The sequence below is a fragment of the Colletotrichum siamense genome (assembly GCF_013390195.1).
Source record: "Colletotrichum siamense strain Cg363 chromosome Unknown KSG_Cg363_contig07, whole genome shotgun sequence".
Lineage (NCBI taxonomy): Eukaryota > Fungi > Ascomycota > Sordariomycetes > Glomerellales > Glomerellaceae > Colletotrichum > Colletotrichum siamense.
Window position 1 is genome coordinate 2,780,257 of NW_023501020.1, and position 20,761 is coordinate 2,801,017.

Below are 20,761 nucleotides of genomic sequence, written 5' to 3' on the forward strand. Positions count from 1 at the left end.
ACGGTATTGTTTGCAGTAGATCTCTGATTTTGACTGTGTTGGTGAGGCTGGGGAAAGGTATTAATGGTATCTGATATCTCAACTCATATCCCTACAGAAAGTCATCCCAGCCATTACGCATGATACATGAATTACCATTCCGATCGTTCCCTTTCTATGAATTGATGCTCTCACGAGGGCTGTCCAACCAAGCTCTCTTCTCCGCTTGGTCTACCGTTGGGCTTGGATACGTCCTCACGACGATGCTCGCCTTGCTCCGCTCTCGTCGCAGAGTCGGAGTGCTTCGCTGGGTCGAAAACGTACATGGGGAACTCGAGAAAGATGGTCCTCTTCAGAATCGTGGGCATGCGGGCGTACAGCTGCGGCGGGAAGGGGATCAGAATGCTGGTGCGGTCGAGATAGCGCTTGTAGCCCTCCCAGTTCTGACCCTTCTCGTAACGCTTCTTGGCGCCGGGGCGTTCCTGCAGAGTCAGGCCCGAGACGAACATGAGCAGTAGCGTAAGGAAGAAGGGGCCGAGGATGGTGGCGTAGAGAGCCTTGAAGGCTTGGCCGCCTACGTAACCGTCCGCCGCAGAAGAGACGGAGATCATGTAAATGCCTTTGTGCAAAGTTAGTCGTGAGTTTCTTGGGGAACAAGAAGCGAAAACGCCAAGTGAGATGGCCCGATGGGGTCTGTATCACTTGGCACCGCAGCGAGAGACACGAGCCGGACTTACCGAACTGGATAATGATCTCGCCAAAGTAGTTCGGATGCCGCGACACGCTGAAGAAGCCCTTGTCGCAGATGGCCTCGCGCTCCGGGTGGTCCCTCCGGAAGGCGTACTTTTGCGCGTCGCTCACGGCCTCCATGGTGAAGCCAACGACGAAGAAGATGATGCCGACGACGTCCCTGCCGGTGCCGAAGGAGTGCTGCGGGTACTGCGTAACGTTGGGCGAATTGAGCACGGTCACGGGCAGCGAGACAGTCCAGACCCAGATCATCTGGAAGATCCAGAAGCCGAGGAAGGGAAAGAATTTGTCGCGCTTGTCGTCGAAGCGATCGTCCTTGCCTGTCTTGATGATGCGGAAGAGGAGGAAGCCCGAGAGGCGCGCGGCCCAGAGCATGATGAAGATGGAGGCGACGACCTGGCGCGCATGGTGGTGGCCGCTGAGCGCGAGGGTGATGATTGCGAGGAGGACGAAGTTTGTGCCGCCAGCAAAGTCTGAGAGGTGGTGTCAGTTCAGAGGATCTGTGAGAGGGTTTGTGAGAGTTGGGGGGCGACGTGATTTCTTACCGGTGAGCTTGTCAAACTTGAAGCTGAAGGCTATTGAGAAGAATAATAGTTGATATGCTATTGTGATGAGAGCCGTGATAGCTAGGTAATAATCATCTAGAACGTGGACGACCGCCATCGTGAGCGGTTTGCTGTTGTCTCAATGTTGCGTGTTGATTGCTGTGTTGTCCAAGTCACAATTCAGAACCTGAGACGCTTTGGTAGGGTGTTGAAACACTTGGGACGATGGTTGTTGGTAAACCGCAATGGATTAAGTATTAGTGAGAGAGAGTGTCAAAGAACAGGATTCAATTCCAATCCTGCTGACGCTTTCATCATTGACTTCCGGAAGCTCTGGGTGAGAATGGTTGACTGAATCCTTCTGTAGTCGCGATAATCTGTCGCATAGCCTCAATCCAGTGAGAGACGACGATGGAAAAGAGAGCATTGTGTCGTCATTGACTTACTAGATCCACCGCGTTTGGCTCAGTTCCTCCAGGCCCGTGTACCGATGCCACATAATTTGTATGATGCGGGTACATGGCGCCATTCCAGCGATCGGAGTTTGACGAGCACCGAGGGCCGCGACCACCAGCCACAGGGCCACCAGCCACGAAAGACAGGGAATGTTTCTCGAAGCCGGTGGATCGACGCCACAGACCATCTGCCCAGACCTGGCTCCACTGTATTGAGTGAAACGAACGAGACTGGCAGTCCCGTCCCCCGATCATGACATCCCTATCCTTGGGCTTAATCGCAACGACTTATTGAAGCGCGGAAAGGGGTGGTGGTCTCACGCTGTCTTGGATTCCCTTTCCTCAATGCAAGGCGGTGCACCCTCGGGGCTTCGGAGACCTGCGACCAGAGACATGCCGCCCTCACCATGTCCTTCTTCAGCAGCAACAAATTGTCATCTATCTGAGGGGTCGATTCCAGACGGGCTCCGTGGAGGACTGCGGGCTTACCTCACCCACGATATTAGGAAGGGCCATCTTCCACCCAGTGCAACAATGCTATTGCTGCTCGCGACATGCTATCGCTGAGAGCTGCATGGCATCACCCAACCAGACCAAGACCGCCCGCCTGCCTCCAGGCTCTCCCTCTGGCCCGTGGCTTGCCGCATCGCCATGCGAGGCATACCTCACGACTGGACGAGATTTTCCAAATTGCATCAAACACGCACCGATGGCCCGCGACTTGTCTGACCCGTTTTGCCCAAGTGCTCCAGCCACTTGAGGCGAGTCCCCTACGAAGCGAGCGCTTCTCACGCTCTCAGCACCTTGGGACGATGGAGTCGTCTCAATGCCCTTCCTCTTCCGTTGTCCGTTCTCTTACAACGCCGCACGCAACCTGCGAAGGGGGAGGGGGCTACGCAATCGCAACGTGCTGGCGACACCTCCTGTCTCGACGGATGGGCTCATTGGCTGGGCTGGGAAGGGACGAAGTTTTGACTTTTGGTTCTTCTGCTGGTCTGCTTGCGTGCTGCGAATGCTAAAGCAGCAGAAAAGATGGGATGAGACCTAATACATCAGAGTGTCCAGTCCAGTGTCCGAGAGTCCGCATGGTTTCGCGACGCGAGCAGGAGTTGGGAGCAAAGGGCAGGCAATCAATCACAGCACTGCAAAAAAGAGTGCGTGCGGCGGCCGCTTCTCTAGTCTGGGAAAGAGACTGGAGGCTCCATCTGAATTGCTACGTGATGATAGATCCTCACGTGGATGCTGTCGCACACACCCCTCGTTTGTTCCCGCAGTAAAAGTCTACGCGACGACGATTGCTACACTGCGACTCTGACGGACGATGGATGTGATATAGGCATCCATCCTACGATATGGGCGAGCGACAAGCGTGTGTTTGGGGGCCACGGGGGTGGTGACTGACAGCGGTGCAGGGCGATCTCCCATGCCCACCGCCCACGATTCACATCGCTAACAATAGCTGTCCGGCTCTGGTACGGATCCTCTGGGGAAACGACGAGAGAGTTTTGTTTCCCGTCATTTTCCCATTTTCTGAGTTTTCTTTTTTTATACCTGCCGTATCCGTACCTACCCTTCATTTTTTGCCTCGAGTCAAAAACAGTTCGCAGATGCAGCATTGAGATATGTTGATGGTTGCGAGCTGGGATTGCGTGAAAGCGTAAAGGAGAAATATCCCGCTACCCGTCGGAAACATGTTTACCTTGCGGCTTCAGCTGAGCCTACCATTCTGAAGGAGGGTGAGACTGTGTAAGACTGAGGATGAGGGTTGGGGACTTCCCAGGTTTGAAGGGTTGAAGACCACACGATCCATGGACGAGAACAGATGTGGTCCATGGACAACCAAGATGCCGTACTCGCCGTGGAACATCATCGCATGACTTTACTCATCAAACAACCCATCACGTCACGCATCTCTGATCCGCCTACGGGACGAGATGCCGTACACCAGCGTGCGGTATGGGCTGCATCTGTGTGCTATCGGAAGGCAGCGCAACGTCTGAGCTAGCGCTGCTGTCACTGATCCCTAGCGCCCGAGGAATAGCACGGAAGAAGAAGGAATAGTGCCAACGAGCCACCAACGACGGAAGAAGAATGCACACGAAGAAGAAAATTCTGGCGCTCTCGCAGTTTCGGAGGCGCTGGGAGTTGAGGGGGGGCGAGTTGTGCGGCGCATCACCCCCCGTCTCAGACGGTCTCCGTCTGGGGCATGTCTCACACCCTGGACAATCAGCCCAAGGTTGTTCCATGCCAAGGGTCGTCGAATCCACTGCGCTTTGCTGCTCCAGGCCAGCATCTCCGATCGAAGCCTGCCAGAGATCCTCGACAGCGAGTCGGCAAGGCTCCCTGGATCTTCTTTCTTCTCTTTTCTTTTCTTGGCTGCCCTGAAGTGCGCAGGGCTAGGCTGGGTCCCGCCTACCGGCTACCGCGCAGCAGCAGCTGCTGCAGCTGGTTCCTGAACGACATCCCTGTCTTTGCATGTCTTCGCCCCTGTCTCTCGTCAGGAACCGCCTGCTTCTGCATTTCCCAGAGAGGCGGCGAAACGGGCAAGTCGTGACTGCTTCCCTTGCAAGTTGCCATCATCTGGGCCTCTGCCTCTGGGGGACCCTCTTGTCTGAGTCTCGCCCTTTCGACCAAGACCCAGAGATCGTACCAGCCGAGACCCCATCCCACGCCGTTCTGGTGTCTTTCCGCCGCGCTGCTACCCACTAGCCAACTTGGCATCAATTTGGCAACCGGTAAGCCGAAGCCTAAAGAGCCAATCTAGACGCCGGAGAGCGGCGTACCTTAACGGTCCTGGGCATTCCTGGGCGAGGGTGGTGAGTCGTGATGACCGCTGGTGGTCCCCTTATTTTCCCTTCCTCTCGCGATGTTCGTATTATCCATCGGCTCACTCCAAGCCCACCCCTAAAGCTGCGAGCGTCGTGCCTGTCTGCTCCCTCCCGTCCGATCTCTCTCTTCCTTCTTCTGCCCATTTGGCTCTCGCGTCTTCGAATTCTACGAAACTCTGTTTTGGGCTTGTTATAGCATAGCATTTCCTAGGTGGGAACACGGGAAAGACGGCATACCGTGACCTTTTCGCTCTTTGACCGAGCACCACTCCAACAACATCATCTTTCATACGATACACCCTCCACACCCGTGACCCGTCCCATCCATCCCACCACACCCACCCCCCCTGCCCGTGTGTTTGGTCGACTCTCATCAGTCTCCATCCCGCTACCGCTACCCTTTCCATTCAGGTACCAGCCTGGCAAGAGAGAGTCTCCACACGCCCACCACGGCTCCCCTGCTGCTCTTCTTCTCTCTCACTTCATTACTCAAAGGTCTTGGCCGTCCTATCTCTCGCCAAACTCTCCGGACAATGTTCTGCAGGTGGCCACCTGCTTGCCCGTAACTCTACTCCTCCTGCCTCCTCCTCCCCTTCTCTACCTTTACTCCCCTCACCCATCGTAATCGCGAACCTGGACCGGAGGGTTAGAGTAGTGCGAAGGTTTAACGGACCACTCTCCACCAAACAGAACACTCTTTTACAACAATCACCATAGGGTTGATCCCACCGAACTTCACCGACGGCTGGTCTGTTGCGGTAACCAAAAACGCTCTTTATACGGAAATCGACCTGTTAGTTGGGGAAGGAAATCAGGAAACATACGTCTGGAACGACAAAGTCGAGAAACGCTGGCGACGTCTCACGGTCACCAGCTTTCTTCTCGCAAACCATATTCGGAGCCCACGATGAGGCAAAGTACACTCTTCGCCGTGGCAGCTCTATCAACATTCGCTCAGGTGAGTTTCACACCGGGAAACTTGGGCTGGATATGACGAAAAAGGGGGACGAGGAAGAAGAGGTGACTTACACATAAAACCACAGGGCGCGGTAGTCGACAGGAAGGATACGCTTCAACCCAGGCAGATTGTCAACATTGGAGGAAATGGCGAGGTGGATGTGCAAGGAAATGGCGCGGTGCAGGTGAAGACGGTCAAGGCCGAGAACATCCAGGGCCTGACGGGAGCCAATAACGGCGGCATCCTCGCGGGCATTCTCGACGCACTCAATGGCGCCAACAGAGGCAACCGACAGAACAACAAGGGCCACCACGGCAAGGGCAAGACCAACAACAACAACTGCCCGCCGCCGCCGCCCCCGTTGACAGTGACCAAGACCGTCTACAACAATGCCTCGATCCCCGCGCCGTTGACGGTTTTCGTCACGCAAGCTGCTCCGTACGTTCTTCCTCAATTCCTCAATATGTCGTTGTGGGGATCTCCATGGGACATCAAAAGTACTAACATGTCGATAGCCCTCCCGTGACGGTAACTCAAAGTAATGCTCCTCCGCCACCGCCGCCACCACCCGCGGCTCCTCTCGTACCGCCCGCCGCACCACCGCCGGCACCTCCTCCGGCCGCTACGCCGTCGACGCCTGCTCCCATCGCAGCTGGTAAGATCCCTCTCGTCCTCTAGCTCCAAACCAGACTAACACCAGCCCCAGAACCTCCCGCCGCCGCCCCCAAACCGCCGGCAGCGCAACCCCCTGCGGCGTCGCAGCCCGCAGCCCTCCCGCAGGTCGGCGCCAATCCCGCCCAGGGCAACAACCCGACGACGTCCCTTAACCTCGGCGGCCTCAACGGCGGCGCCAACAACAACAACCAGCCCGCCGTCGCCCCCGCCGTCCCCGCCGCGACGGTGCCCGCCGCCGTCAACAACCCGGCCGCCGCCCAGCCCGGCGTCAGCGGCCTCCAGCTCAGCAGCAAGCTCGTCCTCGGCAACCTCGTGCAGCAGACCATCGGCCTCCAGGCCCGCGCGACGCCCGACGCGCAGGTCCACGCGGCGGTCATGCCCGCGGGCTGGAAGGAAGACGACGAGGCGTGAGGGACTGTGGTTGGTTAGCATTGGAAGTTGGCACGAAACCGCCTTTCTATACCCGGACTTCCTCGCCGAACCTTGTCGACTTTTTCACTTCATATGCGAAGCGTAATTGTTGGATTTGCAGCTGGGAGACCGAAGTGGGGGAGGGAGGGCATCGTTGACGAGATGAAAGCACGGTTTGCAGCAGCGGCATACGAATACCCTAGAAGACGTTTGGTTGGATTTACTTTTTTTCGATTCTTGGTGGGCGGAAGTGGTGGTACTAATCGGTATTCCAAAAAGGGGAAGGGGGGATGAGTATTGGTACATAGGAGGAAGATGAGGCGGAACGTCACCGGACAATGGAAGCGGACCAAGGTCATCTCTTCTCCCCTTTCCATGTCCGGTTGCGCGAGGCGAAGAGGTAATCGGCCGCTCCTCCGTTTTTGACGAGGAAGTGTTGGATGAGGAGCGGCCAGCAGGCTTTCACACACAAAAAACCCCAGCTGTATATAATTCATTTCTCTATTTGACACACACAAAAGCACATCATCACAAAACCCCCTGAAAAGCACTATTCACACATCACACCTAGCTTACGATAGCATTGCACGAATCGGAGAATGAGCAAGTCTCATGAATGCCCATGCTGGCGTGGTGCGTGAAAGACTGTCCCCTGGCCACTATGCATATCCCACAGAAAGTGTAAGTTGTAAAAAGAAAGGTCGCAAGGCTGATAATCATGCTCTTGGTTTTCGAAAGGGGTATCATAAGGGTTAAATGACATGCTGCCCAGCCCATCGATTCTGCTCTCCTTCAAGCTCGTCACGGAGCCCATTGCCAGTTCTACGATGACGCCTTCTCCTTTTCCTTCTGCGCTAACCTCAACTTCTTCGCCTGCCTCTTGCTGATGGTCGGCTGCGGGCTGTCCCCCGAGTCATCAGGCGTCTTGCGCTTCTGGGCGTTGCCGCCCTTGTCGCCGCCCTGCTTGGCTTTGCCGTCCTTCTTCCCCTCGGCCTTCTTCTTGGCCTCATCCTCCGCCCGGCCGCCGACCTCAAGAACATTCACAACTCCCCTAAAGCCAGTCCTCTTGATCCCCTCGTTCGCGACCACGCCGCGCGGGTTCACGCCCAGCGCCTCCGTGCCCTTGTCGCTGCCGAGCCCCCATACGGCCATCAGGTTCACCACGTCCGCCGGCGCGCGCAGGTCGAGCGCGGACCTGGCCTCGCTGCTGACGACGACGCCGCGGCCCTTTGTCGCGCGGAGGAGCGACGCGAGGTTGGAGATGAAGAGTGCCCTCGCGCGGGCGTCCGGCGGGCCCTGGCCCCCGGGCGCCGAGAGCACCTGGGAGTAGCACACCTCGAAGCGCACGCCGCGGGCGACGGCGGCCATCAGCGGCTTGGGACGGAAGTGGAAGGGGAAGTGCTGGGTCATGTCGAGGGAGATGAGGGAGGGCTCGGCCATGTTGAGGCAGGCGGCCTGGAAGGCCTTTTCGGTGGTGGGGCGGACGGCGAGGATGTCGTAGGCGGCTGCGAGGGCGGGCAGGCGGTAGTTCTGGGCGGGGTCGGCGAGGAGGACTGTTGCGCGGTGGAGGATCGTCGGCGTCTTTGTGGATTGTGAGGGTGTCGTTGTCGTTGTTGGTGGGAATTTCGGGAGTGGATTCGTTATTTGTGATGGGATCGGGGGTGTTACTGTGTGGTTGAGAGCAACTACTGCGTACCCCAGCGACGAGGCGAAGTTGATTGTGCGGTTGAGTTCGTCGCGGGGCGTGGAGGGTGTCCACGGGATATTGAGGTCGTAGAGCATTTTTGAAGCTATCGCGGGTTGACTGGCCGTCTGGTGTAAGAGTCAGAGGTTGCCAGAGTTTCCTGCCGTCAGGGGCAAGTGTCTATTCCCAATTCACTCCGTGCGCAGTGACTCGGTACTTGAGTCTGCTCTTACGCCTCGGCAATTGGCTCTCGTCGCGATGTTCTTGTTGCGCAGTCGAATGTCGCGTGGTTGTACAGCTTTGCGACGCGGGTGGAAATTTTTCGAGGCAGTCGGAGATCGGTGAAGTTGGTTCCGCGGTGCGGGCGGCGTGACGCTGTGGGGAGAGAGTTGAACCATCGGCGGGGGTACTTCGGGCGTGCATGGCGCTAAGAGGTTTGCGCTAGTGGGCACCTGGAAGCCACCCGGCGGTCTGTCAGGCCCGTCACCTCTTCGGGGCTGTCGCGTTGCAGCGGCGGGAAGGACGGGCGGGAACATCGGGCAGGAGTGGAGGCGCAAGGGCGGGTGACGCTATCGCCTCATCGTCATCGGCTGCCTCAACTCTCTCTGCTGAAGCTTTTCTGGTGATGACAGAAGGCGATGGAACTCACGGGCTCGTTTGAAGGTGTCGTTGGAGAGGCAATAGACGACGCAAGGCCTATGGCGCAGTTTCTACTGTGGCTGCAGCAGCAATCTGGATCTCGAAGGCTGTCGGTAGTCCACGGATGACCCCGGGTTTTCAGCCGGGCAGGCGAAGGGGCAGCTGAGCCAGTCGAGCTGGGAGTGACCTCGCTCCGAAAGCATGAGCCTAATCCTGGGGGAAATTTCCCCTCACTATGTCTTCTACTGCATAAGAATTGCAGATGACGGGGTAGACAACTGTACTGCATTACTTGCTTCTCCTGTCACGAAGCACGCTCCATTGCCAAGATGTCAGAGAGGTCACGGGCTGCCTCTCGACTTCCCAGGTCCCAGTCTTCAAGAGAAGGTTCGAAAGGCCTTCTCTTGCCTCCGAGGGACATGCCGTGCTTGCTAGTGAAAGATGTTAGCGGTCACTTTTTTTTTCGACAGGACCGCCAAGGATGCACCGCCTCATCAGTACACGCAAGACCAGTGACACACCCAACTCGATCGCCGGGCCATCAATCAGCGTCCGCAGTTCATCCCTCTTTTCTTTTCGTGCCAGTCGTATCATTCCCTCAGCTCGCTGGCCAGAAAAAAAAAGCTTGGGCCACCCTCTAAAAAGCCATTGAGTAGCCCCCTTCTTCACGCCTATCAGAAATCGACTTTCTCCTAGGCGTGCAACTTAAACACCCCGTTGGTCCCCTCCCAAGCCAACTGCTTCTACAGCAATCCCACGCTTCCGGTTCACTCTCCTACAACCACCGGCTTACCTAGGACGCGAACTGGTCCGACTATTTTTGAATGGGAAGCGCGCCGTGTACTTCGTCTTAAATCCGTTTGAGCGCGACATCGACAGACGCCAATCCGATTGAGAGCCGGGAGTACATCATCAGCCGACGTCCAAAGATCCCGCCAAACTACTGCACCTGTGCGCCGCGTCTTGCGCCGAACACTCCGATCCGACCGCCGAAATGTTCTTCTTCTTCGTGTGCGGCGAGCACACCTTCCGCAAGCCTGTCGAGGGCTACGAGGGCATGGTGTGCCAGTGCTACAACTGCGGCAACATGGCCGGGCACGTCATCAAGAGCCATCCGTGGTTCACCTTTTGCTGGATTGTGAGTTTGATTCTGAACCTGGCCTCAACTTGGCGCATCACAGCCTCGCTGGTTGCCATTGGAGCAGGCGACCCCAGGCCGTCAAGATCTGATACTCCAAAAATTTCGCTCAACAAACCGTCTGATAGAGTGCAGCTGACAATCCATGTCCTAGCCCGTCATTCCTTTGTCATTCAAGGGCTACACCGACGTAGTATGCCATATTTGCAACTTTGCCCAGCCGTTGGAGAACAGACCGGATGTCACGGCAATGAAGGGTGGCGGCGGCTACCAGCAGCATCCTCAGCCGGTTCATGGACAGCCTCCTCAGGGCTGGGGACAGCAACAGCCCCATTACGGATGATTTGATTCTAGTAGGAGGGGGCCATGGATTGCGCCGACTTCACGTGTTTCGGGGAAAGGCTCACAGCATCGACCCTGGGTTGATGAAGGTGCCAGAGATGTTCATGTCCTCCGGTCACCTCGAAACGCACAAGATGCAGGGGAGTCTTCAGCTGGGTTCTGGGAAAAGATACCAAGTTCGCGGGCGTTTAGGCAATGGTTATTATTATGAGTATCGATGCGACGAATCAAGCAATTTCTTAACAACGTCGTGCAGGGGATGATAACAATCTGTTGATGATAAAGGGCGTTATGCGGGCTGGAACGTTGGGGCTGGTTAAGGATGACAAATGGAGAATTGCAGAAAGACGGATCAATGATGCCTATAGGAGCTTCGTTGAGTTTCTCGGCCTACACATGGCAGAAATGAGGTTCTGGATTTGCCATTTTTCATTAACATTTACCTAGTACTGCTCCTACTTCGACCTACTGAGGCGGGAAGAGACAAGGATTTCAGAATTTGAGCACCGTACTCGTTACCTATTGTGAGGTCATTCAAATCGATATTCCCAAGGATTTATTTTTGACGCATCGATTTTGAAATCATTTAGCTTGGAGTAGATACAGTAGTGATTGAGCTGCTATGTAGTCTCAGTCTCATTCAACCATCTCATCAGCGATGGCTACTTCTCATCTTCAACTCGGCACAACTCTTGATGCAAACAGACGGACCCAATTTTCTCAAGCGTTCTTGTAAAATTCAAGACAATTCATCAAAAATCGTCCACAATTATTGACTTGCCCAATTATTTTGTCCCTTATTGATGACTTTGTGGTTGACATGAAAGCATTCGCTCTGAGGTATGACGTACAAGCTTCAGCCACATGTGGATATGTGGCGGTGCAACGCTCTGAACTCTTTCCTGGACTGCTTCCGTCATGTCGACAAAAGCATCGGACAAACCACCAATGAACCTCGGCCATCTTACGATCTCCAGAGAAACCCCGACTGCGATCGTCTGCGTGATGCTCGTCGCGCAGTAACGACACCCCATCCCAACGAACCTCTCTCGATATCCCGAGATCAACCGCTCTACAATGGCGTCCGCAAAGCGAGGACCATCGGTTCTTGTTCGTCGCAACCTCTCCCGTCCCATCAACATTCAATTATGTTGATTGAATCCCGTCACACTAACGCAAGCTTCGGCCACAGGTGACCGACTCGCGAGAACGCCCACCGCCCCGCGGCGCCCTTCAGCGTCAGAACACGGGCATCGGCGCCGTCCAAGGTCGTCCCGCCATGCGCTTCATCTCCGTCGACAACGTCCTTTACCATGCGTCCGAGATCCCCTCAGGCCAGCCCCGTGTGGCGCCGCCTGCACCCCAACGACCCGGTGCTGTCGGCTCTTCTGCCAGCGTAGCAGGATCTCGCCGCGTCAGTGCCGGCCCTGGCGGTGGCGGCAGCAGCGGCCTCCCGAACCTGCAGTCCCGAACCGGCCAGCAAAACATGCCGTCGCGCACGACGAAAATCAGCGAGAAGCTCGTCCTGCTTCCCGAAACCGACGACAAGCCCGGCTCCGACGAGGACCTCGACGAGGAGGCGAGCAGGATGGCGCGACAGATGGAGGAAGAGGAGAACCGACCCCTGCGCGACGAAGAGCTCGATGTGCTCCGCAAACGGGGTGGCATCCGCGGCAAGTCGTACGCGGAGCGTCTGCCCAAGGTGCAGCGCAAGGAGAAGCTGGCCCGCTTGACGGCGTACTGCACCGCGCAGTCGTATAAGATGCAGTCCACGGCCGAGTTCCTCCGCAAGAAGCACGAGGCTAAGACGAAGCTCTACGACGACTGCCTCTACGTGATCTACTCGCTGCCGCTGCTCAACGGCAACGAAGGCTACCGCGTGCGCAGCCGGCCCATTGTCAAGACGCCCGGCAGCGGCAAGACGGTGCTCGATCTGGAGATCGAGCGTAGCGAGCAGCGAGACCACCACGAAGGCTACTTTGACGAGTTCGCGTACTCGGGTAGCCCCGTGAACGGAAACGGCACGTACGATGATTCGCTGCGGCACCGCGAGCAGAGCCCCGACGATGGGAGCGCATCGCCCTTCGCGCGACTGGCGCCCGATGCGAAGAACTTTGCGGAGGTGTTCTTGTTCTCCTACGGCGTCGTGGTGTTTTGGAACTTTACAGAGTACCAGGAGAAGGACATCCTGGCCGACTTGACATTCGCGCAGAACGAGAACGGATTGTCCCTGATCACGAGACCCCTCGATGAAGATGACTTTGAGACGGAGGAGTTCCACTTTGAGTACAGCGCCGACGTGAAGAGGCCGCGCATTTTCAATGACATGATTACGCTGCTGCCGCGGGGCGACCACATGGTGAAGCTGACCATCAGCCACGCCATCGCACAAAGCACCAAGCTGTGTCTTTTCGAGGAGCGCATGAGCGAGACCATGCTGGACGCGCAGCACGTACCCAAACGACTTGCCCTCACAGGCGAGCTCAACATGACGAGAACGGAAATCGTCAAGATTCTTGGACGCCTCTTCAAGTCTCGTGTCGATATCAATCTCTGTAAGTTTTACTTCTCTCACGCCACCGGATTCTGCAGACCATAAACCTAACGTTGCACCTTACAGCATCAAACATTCTTGACGTGCCCAACTTCTTCTGGGACTCGGAACCGACCCTGCACCCGCTCTACGTCGCCATCCGCGAGTACCTCGAGATTGATCCGCGCATCAAGGTCCTCAACGAGCGGTGCCGCGTGTTCCTCGACCTCGCCGAGATCCTCGCCGACTCCGTCGCCGACGCCAAGATGAGCTACATCACCTGGATCATCATCGTCCTCATCGTCATCTCCATCCTCGTCACCGTCACCGAGGTCGGCCTCCGCTTTGGCATCCTGTCCAAGAACAACGGCAAGGGCGGCGAGAAGGCGGACCTTGTCGCCGTACCCCTGATCGGTGCCGGAAGCGGGCAGCAGCAGATGCAGCTGCCCGGCAGCGTCAAGTGGGAGCTGGAAAAGCGTAACGTCAGCGTCGAGGAGGTGCGCCTGTGGAGCCGGATGCTTTGCGAAGAGGAGAGCGAGGGGGCAAAGTGCGGCGGCCAGATTGTCGGGGAGACGTATGCTGGAGTCTGAGATCGCTCTCGACGAGTGCCATATTCATTTGTAATTTGCATAGCACGGTGTTGGGGCGTTTTCTTTCCTTCTGGAATGGGACATAACATGGGCAAAAAGGGACAACACTCTTATTACTTCTGTACAGCAACGCATAGTCTAGGGACGGATGGATTAGGAGCAAGTGGATTAGAAAACACGGTGCAAAGCCAGAAAAGTAGCCAATGATACCGTGTCGCCAACATCTGCCCACCATCACCGTACGTGTTCAAGCATCGTGGGGTTCTGATTTGGAAAAAGTACTTGATGATTCGACTCCAATGCTATGCTGCCATAAAGCCAATGCAGACACAAAAACCCAGCCAAACGCACACCACTCAAAAGAGACTGCGTCAACTGAACGTGTGTCGATAGCCTATATTTTCTAATCGTGGGGGAAGAAAACCCTTATTGAACACCCTTTTGTAGTGACCCCCATTATTCTAGCAACTATCCACAAAAATACAACAAAGAAACACAGGAAACGCCCCTTTTGTTTTTCGAGTTCTCTACTCGTCCCGGTCCGCCATGTTGGCCAGAGGCACATAACCCTGGTCCTGCGTCCGCCTGCCTCTGAGACGACGCACGACGTACTTGACCCTGTTGACGATGCCGAAGCCGCGGCGCTTAGTCTGCGCGGACGGATCGACCATGTAGCTCGGGCGGGTCCAAAACTTGAGAAGGAGTGAGGAGACGACGACGCTGACGGAGGAGCAGGCCATCGCAGCGCCGGCGGCCATGGGGTGCAGGTGGAAGCCGAACGGGAGGAAGACGCCCATCGCGAAGGGCAGACCGATGGCGTTGTAGAGGCAGGCCCAGGCGAGGTTGAGCTTGATACGGTTGAAGATGGAGCGGGCGAGGTGGAGGGCGGCGGGGATGTCCATGAGATCGGTGGGGCGCATGAGGACAACGTCTGCGGCTTCCATGGCGACATCGGTTCCAGACGCCATGGCGATACCAACGTCGGCGGTTGCGAGGGCGGGGGAGTCGTTGATACCGTCACCGACCATACCGACGCACTCGCCTTGGTCTTGAAGCTGCTGGACGATAGCCTGCTTCTGGTCCGGAGACACGCCGGCGAACACGTTGTCGGGGGAGATGCCAACAGCAGCGGCCACGGCGACCGCAGTGGAGCGCTGGTCACCAGTGACGATAGCAGTCTTGATCTTCATGCGGTGGAGGACAGCAATAGCGGCGGCAGCACCCTCCTTGATTGTGTCAGAGAGGCAGAGGTGGCCGGTGTACGAGCCGTCGATGGCGACGAAGATGTTGGTGGTTCCGGCGGAGGTGTTCTTGGCACTGGAGTTGGCCTTGACGTTGAGTTGCTCGGACGCCTCGACCGCTTCGGCGGGGACATTGACGTTGTTTTCGCGGAGGAAGCGGACGTTGCCAAGGAGGACGCGGTAGCGGGTGCGGTTGTTGGTGACAGCGGGCTCTACGAGTGCGTTGATGCCCTTGCCGACGGCGGCTTTGAACTCGCCGACACTGCCCTCGAGAGTTGCCTCCTCGTCCAGACCAAGTTCCGTCTTAGCAGCACCCAGAACAGCTCTGCCAACAGGATGCTCGCTGCCCATCTCGGCAAGGCCAACAATATGCCACCAGAGGCGGCGTCTCCATTCGCTGTCTTGCCAGGCCGGGAGGAGGTTCATCTTGGCGACGCTCATCTTGCCATAGGTGATGGTACCGGTCTTGTCGAGAACGATCTGGGTGATTCTAGTCGTAGTCTCTAAGGCAGCTCCACCCTTTACGAGGATTCCGTTCTCTGCGCCAATGCCGGTGCCCACCATGACCGCAGTAGGAGTGGCCAAACCGAGGGCGCAGGGGCAGGCAAAGACAATGACGGATATGCACAGCTTAACACACACCATGATCTTGCCGCCGCTAGCTTCCTCGGTAAAGACCTTTGGTGGGTTTGCAAGGACGTGACTGAGGACCATCCAGACAATGAAAGTCATGAAACCGAGGAACAGAATAGTAGGGACAAAGTAACCAGCAAGAGTGTCAGCAAGTCGCTGGATAGGAGCGCGCGTGGTCTGAGCATCCTGAACAAGCTTGACAATCTGGCTCAGCTGAGTATCGCGTCCAGCTCTCGTGACTCTGAAATCAACACGCCCGTGGCCGTTGACAGTTCCACCAATGAAGAAGCTGCCCTTCTTCTTCTGGACTGGCATGGCTTCACCGGTAACCATGGACTCGTCGACGTAGGTCTCACCACGGACGAGAACACCGTCTGCAGGAATCTTGTCACCGGGGCGCAGGATAACGACGTCGCCAACCTGGAGAAGCTCAGTAGGGATGACCTTCTCTTCAGCGGCGTGACCATCACGGTTGGGGGTCTTGGGCTCGCCGGAGGTCGCAGCGTTCTCCCAGCCCTCAGCAGCCTTCTCGGCAGCAATCGGGTCGGCGTAGATAGTGGCCATGGAAGGGGCCAGAGACATCAGCCGCGAAAGGGCCTTGGAGGTCTGCCCCTTGGCTCGGTTCTCCAAGAAACGCCCGAGAGTGACGAAGGTGATAAGCATGGTGCTGGTGTCGAAGATGGTGGCAGGTCTGGTGTGAGGAGGGAAAAGGAATGACACCAGCATAGCCATGATACTGAAGAAAAAGGCACACGAGGTACCAAGGATGACGAGGACGTCCATGGTCGGCGATCCATGCTTGATGGACTTCCAGCCAGAAATATAGAAACGTTTTCCAATGCCGAATTGGACGGGTATCGTAAGGGCCAAACAGACAAGATCGCCGAGGAAAATACCAGGAAGAAGCTCCCAGCTGCCAAAGTCTATCGCGGGGAAACACATGGGAATAATCATGCTGATAAAAAAGACGGGGATGGCGAAGGAGAGCGACATCTTGAAGGCTCTCCTCCACTCGTTGATTTCGCGGGTCTTGGCGAGCGACTCGAGCTGCGCATTGTTGTCGTCGTTGTCGGAGACCAGAGCGTTGAGACCCTCGGCCTCAACGGCCTCGACGATGCCTCGCAGGCCGATGATGTTTGGCTGATGGGTGACAGTCAGCCTGGAGGTGGCCAGACTGAGCTTAGCTGAGTTGATGCCCGGGATGGATGACAGCTTTGCTTCCAGTGCCAAGGCTTGTGTGGCGTCCGGGTTTCCGTACACCTTGAACTGCGCGGTAGAAGATGCGCCACCATGCGTAGACGTTTCGAAGGCGGTAGACAGGATTTCAGCACCGAACCCTCTGTCCTCGATGATCTCGGCAATCTTCTCCGCAGGCAGCTTCGTCGTGTCGTGAGTAATTACCGCGCGCTCGGCCAGCAGACTGATGTTGAAGCGCAACACGCCATCCACCTCTTTGAAACCGCCCTCAACGGCGGATGTACAAGCTCCACAGGTCATGCCCTCAATCGCGACGGTTGTTGTCGCTACTGAGCTGCTCGGGTTGGTGCTGGCTCTGGGCTTCTCCTGCTGGGCACTTCCACTGTCTACGATCTCGGCGCCGAATCCTCTGTCCTCGATGATTTCGGCAATCTGGTCGGCGGTCAACAGATCCGGATCGTGCTCGATGACGGCTCTTTCTGAAAGTAGCGATATGCTGAAGCTCTTTACACCCGGAACATCCTTGAATCCGCCCTCCACGGCTGACGTGCAGGCGCCGCAAGTCATGCCCTCAATCGCAATCGTTGTCGTCAGCATTCCGCTGTCCTCTTCGGCGTCGAATAAGTTCTGGTCTGTGGGGAACATGGGTGACGGCAGGTCCGTGGACAGTACTTCGGCGTCAAATCCTCGGTCCTCAATAATCTCTGCAATCTGATCGGCGGAGATCGCTTCCGGGTTGTGCATGACCACGGCGCGCTCCATGACCAAGCTGACGGAGACGCTACCAACACCCTCGACGCCCTTGAAGCCCGACTCGACTGCGGATGTGCAAGCGCCGCAACTGGAACATATTGTTAGCACGATGCGACACAAGTTTTGGTAGCACAGTCCAACTCACGTCATGCCGCCAACCTTGAGCGTTGTCGTCGCCCACTGTGTCGCAGTCGGGGTCGCTAGAGTAGCCCTGGGCCGACTGTCGTCGGGCCCCGGGACTTTGATATTCGGAGGAGCCATTGTTTCTGTGGTACTTGGCTATCGATGCGCCTTGAAAATGATGTTGTCGGAAGTAGGGCCAGCCTCGGTCTTCGTTCGTGCTTCGGTCTCGGTTAGATTTCCAGCTATCTGGCTCACGCCTTCATGGTAGGGCTAGCTGTCCATATGGCGAATGGAATTTTGAGTTCGGTAACCTTGGCCGAAAGTATGTAAACGGCAGGAGACGGTGAGACTTCTCGAGGAAGTTAAGGGGGCTCCAGAAGACCGGCTTCCGAGGAATATGTACGAGCTGGCGCAGGTGGGTATCGTGGGAAGCTGTTTGCGTGTGCGTATGCGTACGACTGGGCTGGTGCGTGGTCGTAGCGGGCTAGGAGGTGAAGTGCAGAAGTCAAGGGTCAGTGGGTAAGGTGGGATTAAGAATCAAAGTCGGAATGGCACGAAGGAAACGGCGGCAGATCAATGGCACGAGGTGAAGGCAAAAGAGGCTTGGGGAGGGACGGAAGCGGAAGGTCGGCTTTTGTCAGCCAGAGTGTCTTGCCTCGAAGGGCATGCATGGGGATTGGGGGGTGGGAGTGAGCGTCAGAATCCCACTGACTGACGGGCAGCACGACTCCGTAGCACTATCCGCAAGGTAAATGGAGGCAAGGTACGGATAGAAAGTAGCGCGGCGGCAGAGGAGAGGACCGGTGAGTGGGCGCGCAAGCAGTGCGGCGAGGCCGGGATCTATCATCTGGCGCAATCGCGGAACTGGGGCCGGGGTGTGCGTGTGTGTCTGTGAAGGTGCATCCCCCCCCCGGCGGTGCAGGTGTGATGGGGGGGAAGCGAGCGTTACCGTCGCGGTGCTGCAGCACTTTCACTTTGCTGGGGGGAGGGGCTTGAGGCCAGTGCGCGCTGAAGCTGCTGCGGTTGCGGTGCTCGCAGGTGAGAGTCCCGTCGAGTTTCCTTTTCCCCCTAGACCAGACCTGACCTGAGGCCCTGGCTGTTTCCCACACCTCACCTCAACCCCTGGGACATGTCGGACACACTGGAGACTGGAGCTAGGCCCTGACTAAAAACGACCAAAAACCCACCCAGTCTCCGGAGCGTCGAGGGCTTCAGTTGGTTGAATCAGTGACGGCCTTGTGTCGAACCCTGAAAAACCGCCTCGGGTGGGCTGCAGAAAGAAGGAAAACGGGCGGCCCGCGGCCAATGGGGTTGCTCGGGTCCTGCCAGCCCTGGGAATCCCGCCCGCTGCATCTCTCGGTGCTCAGGCGCCACACTGCTGGACCGGGCTCCTCTCGCCGTCCTCCCATTTCCTATTGACGGGCCACCTTTGTTTCTTCTGGGCCGGAAATCTCAGATGTTGGCTGTTGGTTCCTCAGGATCTGAGATGCCATCAGATGATGCCTATGTTACGGGATACATTAAGAATCTGTCATACCTAGGTGGTGACTGAACACGCAGCAGGTTATTCTGTGGTCCCTCAAAGAACATTCTCGAGGCCCAAGTCAGACACGCTCTCATCAAGTCTCATTCCTCCAAACATCTTCAGCCCCGAGTCATGGGCTGGATTGGGCTGTGCACCACAACCCCTACGACTTACAGACACTATTTATTCCATGGGCATTGCGGTCTGCGTGGCACGAAAGACAGTTACTACGCTGGACGGCAAGAAAGGCACGCAGACAGCAGTATCGTGTCAATGTGCCAATGTCCTGTCATGCCGTAAGCTGACCAAACTCACTCAGCGATCGCTGACGAGTCTTCTCCTAATTCCCGTGTCCTCTCGGACCGGAGCGCATGCCCCACGGGACGACGCACCACAGTCTACAGAGCCCAGAGGCTGGGCCACGATTCGTTTCGAAGCGAGGACTCTACCAAACATTCCTGGGGGGCACGGTCTCTGCGGCACTTGAGGGTGGCAGAAGGAAGGGTCTCCTGGATTCCGATTGACCTTTTCTGTCCTGGCCAAACCATCTTCATCCGATGTGTTCATTGGCTCCTCGTATCGTGTCTCATGGTGGGACTCTTCGCGCTATGCTTCATGCTCGAGAACCGTCTTCTGTGCCCTGCTGAAATGCAAACCGCGGCTCCTGTGAGATCGTACTGCGTGCCTTGGAGACGAATAACACGCAACGTGTTCGCGAAGTGCTCAGATAAGAACTACTTGATCACCGCAGTAGTACGCGTGCTCCTGTGCATCGGCCGGATACCATCTCCATATCCTCATGCAGTTCCGACGGACCGACCAATGGATCCTACACTGCAAAAACCCCGAACCGCTTACCTTATCAACGATACAGCGGGCGTGACGCCGTGCGGCAACGTCAACAACATACGATGACTGCTCCCGAGCCGGCCGTCGTCGGAGTCAATGAGGACAACAATCCTCCGAGCTGCCGAGTGTCTGCGCCAAGGCAATAAATTGTTGGATCTCCACTTACTGTCCAGATCTTTTGCGCACCTTCTCATCTCCATAGACCTAAACCTCCACAGACTGGATCATGGATGTGGCTGGGCTTAAAAGGCAGGAGACGTTATGAACCCGAGATAGAGGCAACTTACCCGAGATGCGCGCATCTTAGCCATGGCGCTTGGAAGATCATGGTCCTTGCCCCCCAAAAGCCAAGCCCCCGGCTCGAATTGCTTGCAATTCTTCACCTGTGTTTTAGCTTAGCCACAGGTGCCAGTGATGAGCAAACGATTTTCCTCTGCCCCTGTTTGCCTCGAAGCAGAACAAAGGAGGCCATCCCCAGTCTTTGCGTGTCCATTCCAGTCGGAAACCTTAGTGTCAAGCTTGATTTTCAGCTGTGGTGCGGCAAGCTCCAGAGGCACCCCCCAGTCCATTAAGGTGTGCGACCCACCGCCAGCTGCCTGCCGGTGCTGCCCCGCGTCGGAGCCGTAGCGTCCCCCCTTCCCAACTGCACTGCAGCAGCCGCTGCCTACCTTACCGTCCCACGGCACCTCAAACGGATCTGACACAAGCTTCATCCTCAGATCTTGTCCCCTCCAAAGAAACACACACCCCCTTCGTCACTTGCAAAACCTCCACAACTGACGACAATCAACTGCACTGCACTAGGCGCAAGCTCCTGTCAATCAACTCCTCAGCCTCGTCCTGCGTCGTCCGATACAACAACCTGGTCGTGGTCTCCATCTTCAGCCTCGCCAACCCCACCTCGAGCTATCGT

At 56.7% G+C, this 20,761-nt stretch overlaps 6 protein-coding genes across 6 annotated transcripts; 3 read left to right on the forward strand and 3 right to left on the reverse strand.

The window, feature by feature from the left end:
- Positions 1-170: 170 nt before the first annotated feature.
- On the reverse strand, positions 171-1,392 carry CGCS363_v011061 (uncharacterized protein; the record flags this gene model as incomplete). The annotated part of the gene is made up of 3 exons (XM_036642910.1): positions 171-598; positions 717-1,202; positions 1,275-1,392. 3 exons carry the CDS (start codon positions 1,390-1,392, stop codon positions 171-173), a joined length of 1,032 nt encoding a protein of 343 aa, XP_036491609.1.
- A 4,072-nt stretch (positions 1,393-5,464) lies between these two features.
- Positions 5,465-6,601, forward strand: Obscurin (the record flags this gene model as incomplete). The annotated part of the gene is made up of 4 exons (XM_036642911.1): positions 5,465-5,515; positions 5,601-5,953; positions 6,031-6,170; positions 6,222-6,601. 4 exons carry the CDS (start codon positions 5,465-5,467, stop codon positions 6,599-6,601), a joined length of 924 nt encoding a protein of 307 aa, XP_036491670.1.
- An 822-nt stretch (positions 6,602-7,423) lies between these two features.
- Positions 7,424-8,041, reverse strand: CGCS363_v011063 (putative ribonuclease P protein subunit 3; the record flags this gene model as incomplete). The annotated part of the gene is made up of 1 exon (XM_036642912.1): positions 7,424-8,041. One exon carries the CDS (start codon positions 8,039-8,041, stop codon positions 7,424-7,426), a length of 618 nt encoding a protein of 205 aa, XP_036491607.1.
- Positions 8,042-9,918: 1,877 nt separating this feature from the next.
- Positions 9,919-10,405, forward strand: CGCS363_v011064 (uncharacterized protein; the record flags this gene model as incomplete). The annotated part of the gene is made up of 2 exons (XM_036642913.1): positions 9,919-10,062; positions 10,217-10,405. The coding sequence occupies 2 exons, from the start codon at positions 9,919-9,921 to the stop codon at positions 10,403-10,405; spliced, it is 333 nt and encodes a 110-aa protein (XP_036492155.1).
- Positions 10,406-11,481: 1,076 nt separating this feature from the next.
- On the forward strand, positions 11,482-13,527 carry RMD8 (Sporulation protein RMD8; the record flags this gene model as incomplete). Its single annotated transcript, XM_036642914.1, has 3 exons — positions 11,482-11,514; positions 11,597-12,959; positions 13,025-13,527. 3 exons carry the CDS (start codon positions 11,482-11,484, stop codon positions 13,525-13,527), a joined length of 1,899 nt encoding a protein of 632 aa, XP_036491722.1.
- A 527-nt stretch (positions 13,528-14,054) lies between these two features.
- Positions 14,055-17,612, reverse strand: ATP7B (Copper-transporting ATPase 2; the record flags this gene model as incomplete). The annotated part of the gene is made up of 2 exons (XM_036642915.1): positions 14,055-17,439; positions 17,497-17,612. The coding sequence occupies 2 exons, from the start codon at positions 17,610-17,612 to the stop codon at positions 14,055-14,057; spliced, it is 3,501 nt and encodes a 1,166-aa protein (XP_036491610.1).
- Positions 17,613-20,761: the final 3,149 nt, after the last annotated feature.